General features: G+C 39.1%; 1 protein-coding gene across 2 annotated transcripts in view; it reads right to left on the bottom strand.

The window, feature by feature from the left end:
* Positions 1-18,058, bottom strand: part of cadm1b (cell adhesion molecule 1b) — a 171,093-nt gene extending 153,035 nt beyond the window's left edge. The window contains exon 1 of one of the 2 annotated variants that reach the window (XM_030745456.1): positions 17,964-18,058. In XM_030745456.1, the coding sequence (XP_030601316.1) occupies positions 17,964-18,039 (76 nt within the window). In that variant the 5' untranslated portion in view covers positions 18,040-18,058. The remainder of the gene's footprint in view (positions 1-17,963) is intronic. The other variant, XM_030745457.1, reaches the window with a different exon arrangement.
* Between the last annotated feature and the right edge of the window lie 764 nt (positions 18,059-18,822).

The raw sequence follows: 18,822 nt of genomic DNA, 5'->3' as shown, positions 1-18,822 counted from the left end.
ATAAAAGTGAATTTTTGTCAGTCTGTAATAAGACCATTTGTTAAGCAATCTGTCCCTGTCTTTCATCAGTTTCCTGCATTGATCATTCAGCCAGGGCAGAGTGTTCCCTTTTCTTTTATTTTGATTCCTCATCCTAATGAATCACTTCATTAATTTTTACAAGAAATAAACTCACACCCGCTGTCTATGCCCCATCTGTAATCACTTCACTCCAATCAGTCTCTTGTAGAGCTATTTCAAGGTTTTGCCGCTGGCTCTTTGGGACAGTTTTGTGAGTGAGTTTATAGTTTTATATGAATTAAAAAAATAAATAAAATTTTAAGCTTTCATGAGAAAGAAAAATAGTATTATAGTCTGACAACCCAGTCAAAAAATTTAAAGCTTTAGTGATTCTTTCTGGTCAATTTGTAAACAGTATATCTAATCTTGTTTTTGGACAGGACGTTATTTTAGTATGATGTTCTATCAGATATTTAAAATTACATGATCAGTATGCTTTTTTTTTTTCATTCTTTGCATACAAGTTAATGTTAAAATCACCCATAATATTTCTTTGCTTAAATCACTGGTGAAAAATGAGTTGTATTTAATCTAGCTTTGAGGAAGGTTTACAATATATGCAAATTACAATAAAAGACATTTCACTAGGAAGGGTGATGGTCACACCACACATCTGAGAACAACTTCTTTTGGTCATTCAATTTGTTTATACTTTAACATGTCTCTGACATACAATAAAACCTTCCCTCCTCTCCTTTGCTTCCTGTCTTTTCTAAATATGCCATATCCAGGCATATTGTGAGGAGGGGGGGGTGGTTAACCAAGTTTCTGTTATACCTAAAAAGTCAGTATTGGAGGTACTAACTAAATCTTCTGGATGTTCCTACTTAGATGTTATACTCTGGATATTTAAATGTTCACCAAACAGGCCAACTGCCATGTGTTCTATGTAGGTGTACCAGTTTTGGATTAATCCGAGTAAGGTCACCTTCCAAACCGGCTACACCAATCGCAGAAACCAAACCCAGGCGCTCCACTGCAGCCAGGTGCACCAAACACTCACCACCAGCCTCAGGAGCATCGCCACAGCAAGGCCATCCTTGCATCCCACAGCACACCATAGCAAAACCACTGGGAAAGTAGAGCAGAACACCAGCAGACCACCAGATTGACCAGCACCCACATCCCTGCCAGGAGTGACTCCCCAAGAATCAAGTGGCAGCACCATCACAGGTGATTGTATAATATTCATGCTGATAATGATGACTGTGGTTGCTTCTATATCATTGGCCAGTATCAATATGATGGCAAGATGGGCAAGCCCAGATAGAAATTGGCTAGTGTTGTCTCATTAGGTGTTCCCTGAAGGTACCGTGATATATCCATTGTTTAGAAACTTAAAAAACAAGGGATGTTGGCTTCTCAGGACCGGGTAGTAGACTCTTTCTTTATTTGGCTTTACAATACTGACAGCAAGAATATCATAGTAATGACTAATATTATAATCCAGTTTCATAATGCATAGGTAGCCATCTTGCCTTGACCTGAGATATGATTGCCAGGGAATCACCTGGCAGTCTCTAGTCCTATGTGACCACATTTCGATGCACAAAGTATTATGACAAAAGAGAGAGACACAATCCAAAAAAATTATCAGAGAAAAAGAAATGCTTTCATGTCATGTATCTAAATAGATTTTAGACATTTTTGTTCTGAGAGGTTAAAAATTTCAGCTCCTTCTACCCTAATATCTGCTGCTTCACCTCAAGCAAGGCTGCTTTCTGATGATTCAAATAATTCCAACCCCTCTCCTCAAATGGAACATTTTGATGGATTATGCAGTGTCAACCTTCACCGCGCTGAACACATTTGAATAAATGTAGATTTGAGATTTACTGAAAGATGAGGCCAACATGTCAAAGTGATACACAACTGAATGCAAATGCTCTGACTTTGAAGCTGCAGCATTTTAAAAACGTAGAGAGGAATTTCACAAACTTTCATGAGCCGAATCTAAATTTTTTTTTTTCTCCTGTGTTAATTAAATTTATTCAGGTTGTTGTCACACCACATATTGGCATATTCCACTGACAGGCAGTAATGAAGTTAATAGTGATTTGCCTGTGCTCTGACATCTATTGTATAAACTGTCTTCATTACAGGCAGAGTTTTCATTTGCCATCATATCATTAGAAATTCAAAGGAAAGGGTTTTAAATGTGAAGAGGCTCTGTTAAATTGGCCTGAACGTATGATATAACAAAAGGAGAAGGAAAGAAAAACTCATTTGCGCAAACAGTGAGAAACAATCAGCCTAAACCTTAGAAGATATGACATTTGGGTACAAGTGACAAAATGAAATCATGTACAGCAATCCTATTACACATGTATGACATTTGACAACCCTTAAGTCTACTGATATTTGAACCAGAATAATCCATGTTGTGCAGGTCCAGCCTATTTATTCATGCACAGATCGTGATTCTCTCAGGGTTGGGGAAATCAGCTTTTGCTTCAATACCACTTTTGTCATACGCATACTTCCCTGCCCTCACTAACTACACTATCTCCCTGCCTGTTCAAGCAAAACTTTATGCTAAGTAAATCATTTACATCTCCCAAGCAGCCTATCTACATTTTCCAATAAAACCTTAAATTGATGGATGTCATCTTAGTGCTCACAGGCAATAACTCCTGCTGCTTCGAAATAACAATATGTTTTGGCTTTATGAGGTCTAGACATGCTATTCTTTTTAATGACATCCCTAGGCCAGTACTGTTTACATTTATTGATATCTGTTTTTAGACTGGAGCAACTCTGCCTTCCTCAGTGGTTTTCTCTACAGAGCTAAGTTTGACTTACGCTGACAAAACAAAACTTTTCATTTGGTAAGTTTTGACCACAGGAAGAGGCTGTCAAAATATTTTGCTCACATTCTTTTCTGAGTTGCATCCTGCTGATATAAAAAGTAAAATAAAAAAAACTACATCAATAATTAATTTTGAAGTTTTACATGTTATTGAAATTTTGTCCTTAAATCGGATTCACACATTGTTTTAAAACTGAAAACTAGAATATAAATTTGCCAAAGCAACTGCTTGGAAAATACCCCAACTGTGTATTAAGTCTAAGTGCTGTAACCTCTGCAGGTTTCTCATGTAGTGTCGTGCACATTGCCCGATAGTCGTCCACCATATTGGACGTGATACACCCACAGGTCACGAGGGACAGACTGGTTGGCGAGTGGTTGCTGGAGATTGCTGACTGCCGCTAAGTAAAATCGGTCACAAAGAGGGTGCTGCACAAAAAAATGATTGTCTAGTAGTAGACTGCCACGATCAGCTGGTGTTTGCAGGCAAGATGCCAACTTGTCTGCAAACACTTGCTAACTATTAGCAGAGTGGTAGTAGAACATTCACCTTCAAAGCAAAAGTTGTGCCTCAGCACTGCAGCCAACACATTTCAAAAGGTGTAAATTTTACTTTAAGGCAAATGATCTCCGTTTTTAGTTTATGTCACACTTTCCTTTGTTTTACTACCCCTTGGAGAGTATCTGGCAGAGGTGACAAAAATACAGATATTTTTTATGAAGTAGGAGCACAGATACTTCAATTTCAAAGTAAAGTAAAAATAGCTCTTTGGAAGACATTTCTTTCTTTCTTTTTTGTGCAAAGCTAACTGAATCTTGTGCTATATTCTAATTATCATGAATGCACTCAGCTTGAATCTGTTATGTAGTTACAGTATGTAGTGAAAGAGAATTTCAAAAATAGCTCTATCCTCTGTTGCCTGCATTGTAGAGGGTGACTCTGCTTCCACAACTGTACACAAAAATGAGTACAATCAGGGGTTAAAGTGGGATTCAGCAGGTGGAAGATCAGTTGTAGTGGCTCAGCGTGGGGAAAAGAATCACAACTTTCTATAGTGAGTTCCATTAGATTTTCTTTGTGTATAGACTGTGATCATCTGACCTGTGTTGCTGCTCTGAGGTTTCCTGCTCTTGGAGGATGAGCTGAATTCAACAAGATGCAAGCAGATGTTTCACAAGCTGTCTTAGCTGATTTCTAACCCCGTACACTAACAGTGTACTGTTTATGCTGTTGACTTTCAAAGGTTGAATTGAGTGAATGAATGTGAGCACTGAGTATTTCTTTTTCACTCACCTCTTTTCACTCTCTCTGTGTTTATGCACCACTCTGCTTTTAATCATTAGTTATTATTAATCTTCTTTCAGTGTGTCTTTTGTCCTGTTTCCCTCCCTTCACTCCCAGCCGGTCGCAGCCCCTCCCTGAGCCTGGTTCTGCTGGAGGTTTCTTCCTGTTAAAAGGGGGTTTTTCCTTCCCACTGTTGCCAAGTGTTTGCTCACAGATGGTTGTTCTGATTGCTGGGGCTTCTCTGTAATTATTGTAGGGTCTTTACCTTACAATATAAAGCACCTTGAGGTGACAGTTTGTTGTGATTTGGCGCTATATAAATAAAATTGAATTGAACTGAATTGAATTAAATTGAACCTCTAGCAACCAGTTGCCGGATGAGCGTCAGATAACATCAGATGAGTCATATTCCATGAAAAGCCGGATTGTGTTTTTATGGAATTATTTCCGTGCCAAAATGCACAGGCTTAAATGTGTATCGCTTATTTTTTATATTTCCAAATTATTATTATAAACAAACCATCACCACATTAACGCATCATAGCTAAGTTACAGCTAGCTAACCCTATCCTTAATAGTTGCTAGTACTGCCTGAGAAATTATGTCAGAGTGGAAATACTAGTTGATTGCCTTTCCAAGTAACAAAAGTGACAATGCAAGATATGATTTCAAATATCATGTCACATTTGACCTCTCTCCTTCAAGGTCAGTCTGAAGGTCAAAGTGATAATAATGCTATATAAAGATACTTAAAACTATGTTCCTTACTGCCATTGTTTGTACTGACAACATATCAGCATATAGGACATGATATATGGAGATTCTAATGATCATGTTACGTTGGACCTCTAACATCTTCGAGGTCAAATAAGGTCCAACTTTCATAAAATGTCTTTTATTTTTAAAACTCTGCACAAAATTATATTGCCTTTGTTTGTATTGTCAACATTTAGGAAATATACTGATATATGGGGATTCTAAATATCACATTATAGTTTGCATCCAAATGTCATGTCACATTTGACCTCTGATCTCACTTCTTGTTCTTGCTGCTTTTCTGGAGTGGAGCGAGCTTGCTTATACAGGCTAGCACATAAAAACAGGGTGGAATTAGACAGAAGCACATTATCAGTGAGTGTGTTAGGAGCTGGTAACAATCAGGGTCACTCACATGAGCTCATCTCATCTTTTTAAAAGCATTCCTTTCCCCTCACAGTGATGTACAATTTGGCAATGCTGAAGAATTCGGTTCTCCCAAGAGGAAATTTATAGTGTAAGGATGTGCAAGTGAAAACGTGCAACCGCCAAAATAAACTGCCAAAGGCAATGTTAAAAGCCCAAATTTCAAACATGAACCAGATATGCAATGTGGAATGATACACATCAAATAATAATGAACAAGAAATTTGCTGTTTAATTTTTGTAGTTTTGTATTTCCAGTTTTCATTTGATTTATTATTAAGGAGCATTCGGTTAGATTTAGTTCAGTCTACAAGCCACCAAGTCACCATTGCCCAACTGGGAATGAAACTGTGTTAATGGCAACATAAAATGACAATTCCAGTAATGATCCTGTTTAGAGCTCACAAATAATGATCCTGTACCTTCAGAAAATAAGACAGCTACCCAGAGTTCACAGAAAGGAAAAGCTTTGTTGTACAACGCACCAAACACCCAGTGATATGACTGATAGCTCTCACAAGAGACAGAGCAACGTGCCTGCTTACAAGAAAAAAAATCCATATGGTTGATAGACAACATGATGGACAGAGCAAAGTTCAGCCTCTGCACACACAGGTTCAGCAGTGTGCTACAGTGTCCACATATTTCACCAGTTACTGCCTTGTCCTAAAACTAGATCATTAACGCACTTGAAAATAAAAGCAAATTAAGCGCATGAGAGGTGCTGAACCTTTTTTTGTAAACAGTAGCTCCTCACTAATGAGTGCTGGCATGTCTTCTGTCTGTGAGGAAAACGGCAAACCAATTGAAACAGGTTTGGAGAGGGCATGGATTTTTACAATGACCAATTAAATTCACAGCTAAATGAGACCTGATTACAGAAAAGAACATGAAGCAAAAATGACCTTTTGGTGAGAAATACACTTTGTTGCTTTTTCAGCTTGCTAAAGTATGGATTCTGCTAGCAAGCAAAAACACCATCCACAGAGGTCCTTCTTGATCAACAGTCACTAAAAAATATGCACAGGTGTCAATTTGTCTTTGAGCTGTCCTGTTTCCTTCATGCATCCTCTTATCTGTCCTTATCAGGTGGAATAGAAAAGCTGCTTCTTAAATACAAATATGTAAATTGACTACTATGTAGTGCATACAGAAACACATGAGGGCAAACATTACAACTTCAGACAGGCAAGAAGTTTAGAAAAAAAAGCTTCCTTTGGAATATAGGGGATAAATATTCAATGTCTTAAGCTATGACTTATTTTATACAACAACCAATGTCAAACATGGATTGGAAGTTGGATAGTTTGCTAAATAAAAGATACTGCCTGTTAATAGTGGAAAATACATTGGTGTGCCCCCCCCCAAAAAAACAACTTCAAATTCAAAGCATTAAGACTGCACTTTGTGTATATTTATATATGCAAATATAATAGCTCTTCCATTTTCACCAGAATTTGTACACTGGTGGAACAAAGACTAAAGAAGAGATGAAAGAATTAACTTGAGTGAAAATCTGACATGTGGAATCGGCTTATCTTGACAAATGAATAGCATTAATGAAGGTATGCTGCTCAGATCCATGTTCCCTTTTTTTTTTAGCTGTAAAACTATTTTGTGCAATATAAGTTACACTTTTAATAGGAAAGTTATAGAGTGTTTTGAAGCCCTAAAACTAGAACAAAACAAACATCACCACATTAATGATAAAGCAAAAACATGCATTTTGGCTCCATTAAGGCCCATAGCTCATTAAGAGAGTCTCAAGACTATGTAGACCCAACTGGGAAAACAGAAAAAAAAAATCTAGACAGCCATATACTGAGGGAAAAAACAAACTAAATACAAAGTTAATAATTAGATGAATACAAAATGTGTAAAAAAAAAATGCTTTCTTGTAATTTCTTCAATAGTTCTCCAGCTCTTCTTTGGATGTTGGCTGCCTTTTGTTCCATCTTGTGTCAGCATGACCCCACACTGCTTCAGTAATGTGAGGTCAGGCCTCTGGGGAGGCCAATCCATGGTTGATAATGTTACATTGTATGTTTTTCTATCCAGGTATGCTTTTACTGCACTGGCAGTGTATATTGGGATTGTTGCCATGTAGAAAAATAAAGCTGCTGTCAATCAGATGCCCAACACCACGATCGAGCTTCTATAGTGTTGTACAGATGGCTGTAGACACTCATGGTTGTACCTCTCTCCTGACCTCCTACGTATATACTGGTAATTATTTCAATCCAATTCAAGGTCACGGGAGGGCTGGAGCCTATCTCAGCTGCCATAGGCAGAGGCAAGGTATACCCTGGACAGGTCGCCAGGGCTAACACAGAGACAGACAACTACTCACACATATGGGCAATTTAGATTCACCAATTAACCTAACCCCACTAACTCCATGTCTTTGGACTGTGGCCACAGTACCTGGACATTGCACACCATGCCAGCATAAGGCAAGTCTTGGGCTAATAGCTCTTTGGGAATCACCTTGCTAGTGCAAGAATACTATTTATGCCTGTCAAACTTTTTCAAGCATGTCAAGCATGACTCTATGAAAAATGTCAAGCATTTTTCATAGAGTCAACTAAAGAAATAGAAACAAATTGTGTGGCAGGCTGCTAGTAAAAAGAGTAAAGAATTGCCTAAAGATGCAATTTAAAATTGGTTCATTGCTAAGTTGTATGTTATGTGTAGACAACAGTGGTTCATCCCTTGCATTAGGATTCTTTTTTATGCTTGAATGAGTCATCAATCAGTGATAAATGGCTTAACAAAAAAAACTTCCTCTGAAAATGGTCAGGTACAAGGACTAGACTGAAAATGAGTGAAAATGTCCAAAGATTTTTATTTTAACTTAATTACTCAACATTTTACCTTCATTTGACAGTTACTGGAGAATGAGGGACAATATGAGGGAAGATGACAGGAGCATGACATCCAACACTGGTCCCATATCTAATAGAACTGTACCAAAAGCTCGATAATTGAAGAGATATTTAGCTTGTTTTCTAACAATGCATTAAATCCACATTATCATTATTATCAAATTCATATTCAATTTAATTTTCCTCACTATAGTTTCATGTCGGTTTTCCTGCATATACCCAACAACTGCAACACCAACACCACTGCGCTCTTTCAAATTAACATGCATGTGGGGAGAAGCTACGGGGAAAACGGATAGAAGGCATTTTTTCTATTGGTTTGATTTTTAAATTGGAGCTTAATGTAACAGTGCATTTGCAGATGCTAATTTATCATCTCTTCTCAGTTTTTTTTTTTTCCACTGTGTTTGGAGGAAAACTTTGCTGGTTGCAGACAGAGAAAAGTGGAAAATAAACTCCTGGTGACTCTTTCTTTCTCTCACTCTCTGTCTTTCCCGCAAGCAGCAGTCGTGTTCTCATGTTTGGACCACATAGTGTGTATTTTGGTGGGTAGATAGTGATACCCGGACTGAGTTCCCCACGAACTCTTCATCCGCCTCGCACTATGCTATCAAATACTGGCAAATATGCAGGGAAGGTAGAAGATTTCCCAATCCTATTACCTGGGACTCAGACTGTGGATGCAGATTTGTGGGATTCTTTTTAACCATTAGGCCTCTTGAATTTTATTGCTTGGTGAGAGGATATATACTCAAGTGCCTCAAGTACTGTATGAATGATACAAATATATGCTGGGGCTTTGACAACTTAGATAAGGTAAGATAATTTTTGGGAAGAAGTTCATCAGGAATATAAAAACTCAATAGATACAAGATATTTCACGCCATGGCATGCAGAATCTTTTTTGTTTAAGTCCATGCTGCACACTCACTTTAATCCAGGTTTGCAGTGTGGTGATACCGAGAAAATATATTCCTTATAGTCAGTATGCGGACAAAGAAAGTCTTTATTTTTTTTAGGGTGTTATTGACGTAGCCATTCTCTCACAAAGAAAAATTAAACCTAATTCTGTGAAACAGTTTGAAGAACTTTTCAGACAACACAAATTCTATTTTCAATCTTTAGACATGGATTTGATTCTGAAATGGAAAAGTTTCCATGCAGTAAGCTCACCGTCTGAGCTGCAGGGCAGCTGATGGCTCAGTGGCTCGAGGTTAAATTTCCTTGTTAGCTACAGATAGACTGTTATTTGGAAGCCATTGGATCAAGCCCATATTTCCTTTCAAATACATTTACCTGTCATCTTAGATGTAAACAATGTGACTTTGAGTTTCCCCTTTCCATTAGCTCTATTGCCTCCCATGTCTCGCTGCAGTGCAATGACTCAAGTATGAAAAGTAATCAATAGGCTTCTGGTTTGGGTGAATGAGTCTTAGTGCTTGGTTTGCACAGTCTTGATCAGCCTGACAATGACAGATTATAGTGCTGTATCTGAGGGTAATTAAGATGGGTCTATCGTCACGCTGATAATTCAAGAGCATGATGCCCCAGAGGCTGGCAACACCAACCTGTCAGACAACAACTCACTTCTAAGTAAACAGCATCCAAATTTCACCTTGAGCAGCACTGACTGTGTGGATTCTGCAACAATGATTAGTTCTTACATTTTTAGCCTTACTAAAGACTGAATGCATACACATGCCTAATTATTTTCAAATCAGATTGCTTATATAAAGTAGGTCATCCATCCATCCAAGTAGGTTCTGAGAACAGCCTGTCGGGGTTTCCGAGAAAGCCAGCAGATAGCTAATAATATATATGATATTCTATCGAGTTAGCCATGTTAATCCAGCCTACAGTACAACCCCACAACAAATGTTTCTGTGAAACCTTTTTTTTTTTTTTTTTGTAGAGCTGCCAAATAGTTGCAGTTTAATTATGTATCTCTTCAGGTAATCAAGTGTGGTAGTGTTTGATGTAAAGATTGTTACAACTTTCATGTCTAACTAAAAATTAAGCCATAGACAACAGCTATAGAGACTAGATCCAAACAATGACCAAAAACAGAGGAGGGAAATGCTAGCTTTGCTTATTCCAAAAATATCAAAATCTGCTTACTATAATCTGTGTGGTTCACTATTTCTTTGACTATTTTCTTAAATACTTAAAGTAACCAAAGTGTCACATCATTAATTAGTCTTTTATGGTGATTTAAGCACCAAACTATTTCTTTGTGGGTGCCAGTAACTCATTGGAGTCTCTAATGTTGCCTCACTCTGGTCACCGCAATGCTGATTTGTCTGGATTACACAAACAACCTGTAATATGTAAATCGGTGAACTTTAAAGGTGCTGGCTGAAGTGTTTTTCTAGTCTTTATGCAAAGCTTACACTCCATATACATAAATAAGGCCAACAAATATTAAAAATATTTATCAATGTCACCAAGTGCTATACAGCAGCAATGTTCAATCTGCAAACAGTACATTAAAATCAAGTCAGCCACATCGTCAACATCTAACGTATACACCAATCATGCATAACATTATGACCACTGACTGGTGAAGTGAATAACACTGATTATCTCTTCATCATGGCACCTGTTAGTAGGTGGGATATATATTAGGGAGAAAATGAACCTTTTGTCCTCAAAGTTGATGGGTTAGAAGTGTGTTACGAAAAATGGGCAAGCATAAGGATTTGAGTGAGTTTGACTGGGGCCAAATTGTGATGGCTAGACGACTGGGTCAGAGCACCTCCCAAACAGCTTTTCTGGGGTGTTGCCAGTCTGCAGCAGTCAGTATCTATCAAAAGTGGTCCAAGGAAGGGACAGTGGTGAACCAGCCACAGGGTCATGGGAAGTCAAGGCTCATTGATGCACATGGGGAGCGAAGGTCTGACCTGTCTGGCCTGCCTGCCAACAGATGAGCTACCGTGGCCCAAAGTGCCAAAAAAGTTCAGGCTAGTTCTGAAAGAAAGCCACAGATCAGTCAGGGTGCCCATGCTGACCCCTGCCAAAATTACCAACAATGGGCACATGAGCATTAGAACTGGTCCATGGAACAATGGAAGGAGGTAGCCTGGTCTGATCAATTATGTGTTTTTTTACGTTCCGTGGCTGGCTGGGTGTGTGTGCGTGGCTTACCTGGGAAACACCTGGCACCAGGATGCACTATGGGAAGAAGGCAAGTCAGCGGAGGCAGTGTGATGCTTTGGGCAATGTTCTGCTGGGAAACTTTGGGTCCTGCCATCCATGTGGATGTTACTTTGACATGTAGCACCTACCTAAGCATTGCTGAAAGAACCCACAGGCCTCTTTCAGCAGGATAATGCACCCTGCTGCAAAGCAAAAATGGTTTAGGAATGGTTTGAGGAGCACAGCAATGAGTTAGAGGTGTTGACTTGGCCTCCAAATTCTCCAGCTACATCATGCTGTGTAAGGGAACAATATTTCATTGAACCTGCATAAATTCATTTGCAGGATGGTGAAGCATGGATTGGTTCTTATATAGTGCTTTTCTACTCTATTCGTTCACCCGTTCATTAAAGCACTTTTTTCTAAGTGCTCTTGATCTACCATTCTCAAACATTCAAACTACAATGAATATATCAGAGAGCGACTTCGGGTTCTGTATCTTGCCAAAGGATACTTTGGCACGCAAATTGGAGCAGCCAGGGATCGAACCACCAACCTTCCGATTAGCAGATGAGCTCTACCTCTTGAGCTATAGCCACCTCAGCATGCCAACAAGGATGGGGGGTGACTGATTCCACAGGATGGTGTAAGGGATGTGAATCTTTAACAATAAGATTTTTCCAATTTGACTATCTTCTGAGAGTAAAGTATGATAACTGCAACAATTGTCTTTCTATTAGTAGGGTAGGCTTTATTGATTAGTGCAGTGTTTGCATTCTGTTGGCACTAAGGAATAGTTGTATTTTTGATTTTGTACAGCAGCGCTGCACTACTCCCACTTGTATGCTGCTGTTTACACTGGTCTCTGAGCACACACTGGTTATCAGGCTCAGATCCACCCAAACAAGCCACGAGAGGAGAAAGGAGCTACTCTTTTCCACATGTCTGAAATGCAACTGAGCTCTGCCAGACAGAGTAATTCTTGAATTCAGACTTCTAAATAACCTGCCATCAAGCCACAGAGGACAAAGTGGATGAAACTGGTCCAAGGGGAAGGGGTGGTGGTGGGGGGCAACATTTCCAAATGCGGAAATGTGACTCTGGGTCATTTTTCTTAGCAGATCAGACAAAATCTCTTATTTTATGTTACATACTGCAGCTACAAATTGGAACCTTTTTCATTCCTATTCAAGCAGTGAATTAGTGGGAACTCGATAACTGGATTTATTGATCAGTATTCTCTAACTGAAAGAGTCCTTTCTCCTCCACATTGATCAACTAGTATTTAGACCTAATGTTGTGAGTTATCAGCTGTGCCATCCGCTCTCAAGGTTCTCTCTTTGTTCAATATCCTTTTTGCCATGACAAATCTAAAGACAAGGCAATTTCTTAGAATATTATTTAAATAATTTGGGTTGCCCATAGAAAAAAAGCATTACAGCATTAAGTAATAGACAGTCACCACCTGGACAATCATTAATAGGAAATCCTTGCCTGTTTTGGGCTGTGATTGTGGTACCCCCCCCCCTTTTTTTTTCACTCAAGCAGTGCAATTTTTGATGCTTTAATACTCTGATGAAACTCATCATCTAATATTTTGTGAGAATCGCAACTCGGATATTGAATATGGCACATGGATGAGTGGACACATTTTGTACAATAGCCTTTTGGGTCTGTTTGATCTGTGTAATTTCTGATAATGTGAAATGTCTCCCCAAATTCTGACAAATTCCAACAAGCAGACAAATGGTGTAGGGCCCAGCTTAGCTTGGTGGGTGCAAAATTTAAAATGCCATGATGGCAAATCAGTTACATTAAAGTCACGTCACTTATCATGATGATAAGTTACCCTCAACTATACAGAGGTCTATATGCAGACAAATAAAAACTAAACAGTGAAAGAATCCATCATCTTTAAATCCTAACTCTCTCAATTTCATGGCTATATAATATTTATATCCATATTTATTTATTTGCTTATTTACAATTTATTTCATAATGTCTCTCTATTCATTTGATACTGAACATCTCTGCATCAGAGAAAGCCAGAAAATGTGAATTTACATAAAGTTACTGCCAAATCTTCTAATGTACATTCAACAAAGAGCAGCGTGCAGTTGCAACTGTACCACAACAAACAAGCCCTCCTTGGCTACACAAAGCCATGTGTAGTAGCTGTTTTGCTATGAAACCGTCGAATCGCTGAAATTTAATAGGCTTCTCATTCAACATTTGAACATGAGAAGGATATGTAAGATATTGCAAAGGCAACCACTTAAAGACAAGTAGCAATCGCAGTCGACTTTATCATTGCCACTATTTTTTTAATCATATTATACTGTGGTAAAATGAGGGAAGGTTTAAAGGTGTCAAAGTGTGAATCTATTACACAGTTATAGATGGTCATACTCACACCACCTCAAACCTGACTTCAGGAAGGGCAACAGGATGAAAGCAATCGATCATGTTTTGTGTGTGTGTGTGTTTTTTTTTTGTTTGTCTCTTTTTATTACTTTAACTTTTTTTATTTTTATTGTATGGTTATGGAGGATATCTACCCACTGGAGTTCTTCATTTTGAAAGTGCTGTGCTTTGACTGCTCCACGGCCTTAATGGTGGCTTGTAATTGCTCCATCACCCACACTAATGTGCACTCTATGCCCCTCTAAACAAAATCTTTGCATTTCCACTTCTTTTTTTTTTCTTTTTTTTTTTTCATTGTGGTCCTGATTGTCAGTGTCTAAGCATCACAGCCAATAGAGTGAGGACTCTCAGATCCAGGGAACACAGAGAACAATGTCATATTCATAAGCAGAGACATCAGCTCTCCTGCTCATTACCACAGGACTGTGAATGGAGGCTTCTGTCCCCACAATCATGAAAGAACCTGTCATCTGTCTGTTTCTCCTAATTGACTGTTTACTATATTTCAACACAGACAGACAGACAGACAGATACATTTTTGATCAGAATCAGTTTGTCATTCAGTTTCACACAAATTCTTTACATAGAAATGTCCACAGGGGTTTTGTTTTGTTTGTTTTGTTTTGTGTCATAATAACTACACAGCTCAATGTGACGCATTTCTATAGCAGTGGCTCCCATGACCTTGACAAAACAACCTCATAGAGCATTTACTTAAAGGTCCTACTATAAAATATATGGACAAAAACTCTTATACCTGGCATCCAAGGTGATACTTTTTAAAGAGAGGTTGGCCTCTTTCAGAAATTGAAAGGAATATAAAGTCAAGGATGGAATGAGATTTTCAATTTTGCCAACATGGACTTCCATAACCACCTTCTTTCTGTGTATATTGGCTGGCTTACAACAACACCTGTTGTGAAAGGACAAGTGCTGAAGTGAAATCTGCCCGTTTGCCTTGAGCTGCAAGGACCCTCCGCACGTCGATCCATTTTATAATCTCAGAGAGAGTGTGAAGTTTGATCTTGAGTCCACATTCACACACGCTGCCTTGCAGAGACTAGATAGAGATGGCTTTAACTACATTTGATTTATAGATGAGCTCATGCATCTTCACATTTTTAGCAGATACAGTAAGAAGATGCAGCCTGGAATATCTATATGACTTTCATTGTTACAGCTCCTACAAGTGGCTCAATTTCTTACATGCATCACCTGCCATTTTTCTGCCAGCCCCTCGCTTTCCAACAGTAAGATTAGCTGCCACCGCATAAAGTAGTGCCATGCATTATCCAGCAATTAGAGTGAGGCTTATTAAGCAGAGTTTAATGTAAATTTAATGAGCAATAAATTTAATTTCTTTAAATAGAAGAGAATATTATTGTTACAAATGATGTACTGTGGTGATCTCACCATACCGGCCATGAAAATACTTTGCAAGCGGGCACATATCAATGGGCCATTAAGTGCAGTATTACATTTATCCCGAAACACTGTACAGTACTGTAAGTGCTATTTTATGGAGATCGTGGAAAGAAGGCCACTTCAGTTTGCTGCACAAATGGCACTAATGAACTGAGGGCTGAAACGGTTACTCAATTAATCGATTTGTGGATTCACAGAAAATTAATCTGCACCTGCTTTGGTAACAAAGTAACTGTTTGAGGCATTTTTGAGCAAAAAAGCTGAACATCATTGGAGAATGTGATGCTTTTCGGTGTCTTATGTGAAAGTAAACTGCACGTCTTCAAATCTTAGACTTTTAGTCAGGTTACCTTGGGCTTTGGAAGACTCTTGGACTATTGATTTAAATACTTAAGGTCAGACAATCAGTCGGTTAGTGCAATTTTTAAAATGAGTAAAATACAGTAAAATATTACACTATGCAATAAGAAACCACTCAAAGAGGATGTTTTTACACATTTTTTATACTTGATCCTGTAGGGCTCAACAGTATAGTATGCATGTACTTCTTCTAGGTCCCAGATTGCACCACTGCCACACAACAGTGGAAAAAAAGAAACAAAGGGAGCTCTACACTTGTATGAAAACTGAAGAAATAAAACACTGCCACCCTCCAGAATGCAAAGAGACAAACAGGGATTTCAGCAGGCTCTGTTTCAAAGCCAAACTCCACTGCAAGGACCCAGAGATGAACATCTTCAATCACTCAACGGGTCACATGCCAACTGGCAACCGAGAGCACCGTAACAACTGTATGTTTCCTTTTGTTTCTCCCAGACCCCTTCCTTCAGCAGCGCATTGAGGCTTCATGACAGCTCGTATTGATCCACTTCACCATCACTCAGTCCTGACGAATGACTTTAAACTGGCAATAAGTGGGATTATGCAACCTTCTGAAATTCAACCATCTGATCCGCTACAACAGTGAGCCCCAGGAGACGCAGGCAGAGAAATACTGCTAAACAGATACTTTGGTGAAATACAAAGTCTCAGCATTTCATAACAGGATGCTCAGCAGCTCTTTATTATCAGTGCCCTCTTTTCACATATCGTTATGCACATATTGTGGTTGGAAGCGTAAAGTTGGTGAAACTACTGTTGTCTCACTAGTTTGAATGCACGGATTCTGGACACTGAGAGTTTGGGCTTTTTTTTAATTTAATTTAATTTTTTATTTTTTTATTTTGCTGTTCCCAGCACTCACACGTGGACAATCAGAGAGCTGAATAACCTGAGGTCACATCCAACCATTTTTTTGCTTGGGGATTTTCACCTGAACCATGAGGCCGCACGAGTTTCCTCTAATGCTGCAGCGCTCGGTGTACCGAGCTTGAGGTTATTTCACATTCATGATGCATTATTTTATTCAGCTGAGAGGTTAATTAAATTAATGTGACAAGGAGATGAGAGACAATGCTGTAAATGTCATTCAACTGCTATTCAACACAGACTATAATAAATTCAACAACTGTGAAATGAAAGCCTCATAAGCAGTGAACTGGAAAAAAACACACTGCCTAAAAATTCCTTTGACTAGTAACCTCATTTTGGGAACCCTCTTTCCCACTCACAGAAGCACAGGCATGCCTTCAAGAGCTTCTGCAGACCTGTTGGATGTGTGATACAGATATTACTGTTGTACAGTATGCTGCTACTGATGGCAATTTCTGAGGCAAAATTTAAACTGCTAAACGAGTCGCTCAAGTAATCTTTAGAGTGTAAACCTGTCACTGCAACTGTTGCTTGCCATTTTAACAACCCGGGGATTGACAGCACAACATGTCCATCCTGCCTCTGGGAGGGATTTAAAGTGGCTGCAAGCTGACATTTTAACCGCTTCACATGCGTCACATTGTCAGCGGATACGTTTTCCAGGAAAAAAAAAAAAAAAAAAACACTGACGCATGCAACTCTGATGCAAACGCGGTGGAATAACGGGGAAATAATCGGACTGAGGACTGCAATGGCCACGCACGCTTAGTTAGTCCTGGTTCGTGCAGTTACACACTGTAAAAAGACTAACAACGACATGACAGATTTACATTTCCCAGTCCCACTGACTGAGGGAAAAGTGAAGACTGCGGACCGGAACACACATTGGCAACAGCGGCTGCAGTTGCGCGGCCAGAGGACAATGTGCGAGACTAGAACTGCAATGCGTGTTTTTCCTCCAAAGCGCACCTGAAGCCCAGACTTGAGAGATTTGTAGACAGAGAGATGAGTTGGGACTATGAAGGGTTATGCAAAAGGATACAAGTGCGCGCTCTCTCTCATGCTACAAGAGTCGACCACGTTTCGATGAGCAATTGCCTTTTACTTGCCCTAGGTCAAAATACTGTACGACCACTTCACTCGATTATCATTGTCGATACTTCATCTCCGCCTGTCCAACTGTGCAGCGCAAAGATTACTTTTTTATAGCAGTCCTATCTGTAGCGTACTGCAGTAAAACTCAAGACAGCACCCTTTTAATCAGCGGTAAAACGAGCCCACGCGATAAGTAGCCTAACAGTCTCGAGAAACAGCGTGAGTAATTTGGAGTCGATGGCACTATCAGAAAGTGATGCTGAGATTTGAGGGGAAGCTTGTGCGCATCTAGAGCGCAAACGCACCACAACTTCTCCCGGTACTCCTCGGGCTTTTGCTGTGAAAGCGGTAATTCTGCATTAGGTACGGATGCAAACAAGACGCCAAATAAAAAATAAAGAAAAAAACTTACCTTTCTGAAGAAGCGCCGCTGAAATCACGAAAACAAAGAAAGAAATAGCGAGAGATCCGCTTCCCGTGATCGCCATGTTGGACACCTGCTTGAGACTGGCGGCGCTAAATCACCTAGAGACGGCCATGGGATGAAAATGTAGACACAGCGGAGGGAGGGCTCAAGCAGGGAGCCCGCTATGATATTGGACTGCGTTATGTTGCGATGACATTCAGGCCTATAAAACACTATAGGAATATTACAGTAATACCTGGAGAATTTAAAGAAATGTAACAAAAAGAAGAAGAAAGAAAAAGCACCGTAATGCCAAGCAGCAGTTATTGAAGGAATATTACATTAATTTCACAGGAAGTGTAAAACCATGCAGCGAGGTGTGGTGAATTCACCACCGAGAACCGCAGACACTTTATAGGAATATTATAGTAATTTTCTTTTATGGTTATTGCCTGTTAGTTCATGTGAGTGAAACCAGCCTATCCCCAACTCGCTGCGCTTGGGTTTTTATGGCTGAACCGCAAATAATTTTGAGGTAAAGCAGCGTTTAGTTTCTTATTTCTATGCAGCAATCTAATCTAAGTTTAAAGTAGTATTTATTAAATAAATTGTGTATTCTTATATTTAGTATACAGATGACTAAGCTAAAGGAACAACACATATATGAATTTAAAATGCATTCACTTTTTCAACAATCTACACTATATAATATAATTTGTGCGCGTGTGTGCGCGATCTTGTCCAGTAAAATTAACAATGAGTGTTAAAAGGACAGCTAAACCACATCCAAACCTGTTTAATTAAAGGAATAAGTTCGTTGAAACGCTCCTGTCCAGACATTTTGCTCAATGCCTACTCAAAGAGC

Source organism: Archocentrus centrarchus, chromosome 13, assembly GCF_007364275.1.
Source record: "Archocentrus centrarchus isolate MPI-CPG fArcCen1 chromosome 13, fArcCen1, whole genome shotgun sequence".
NCBI classification, from domain to species: domain Eukaryota; kingdom Metazoa; phylum Chordata; class Actinopteri; order Cichliformes; family Cichlidae; genus Archocentrus; species Archocentrus centrarchus.
Note: the sequence above shows the minus strand (reverse complement) of the source record. Positions and strands in the feature narration are given on the sequence as shown.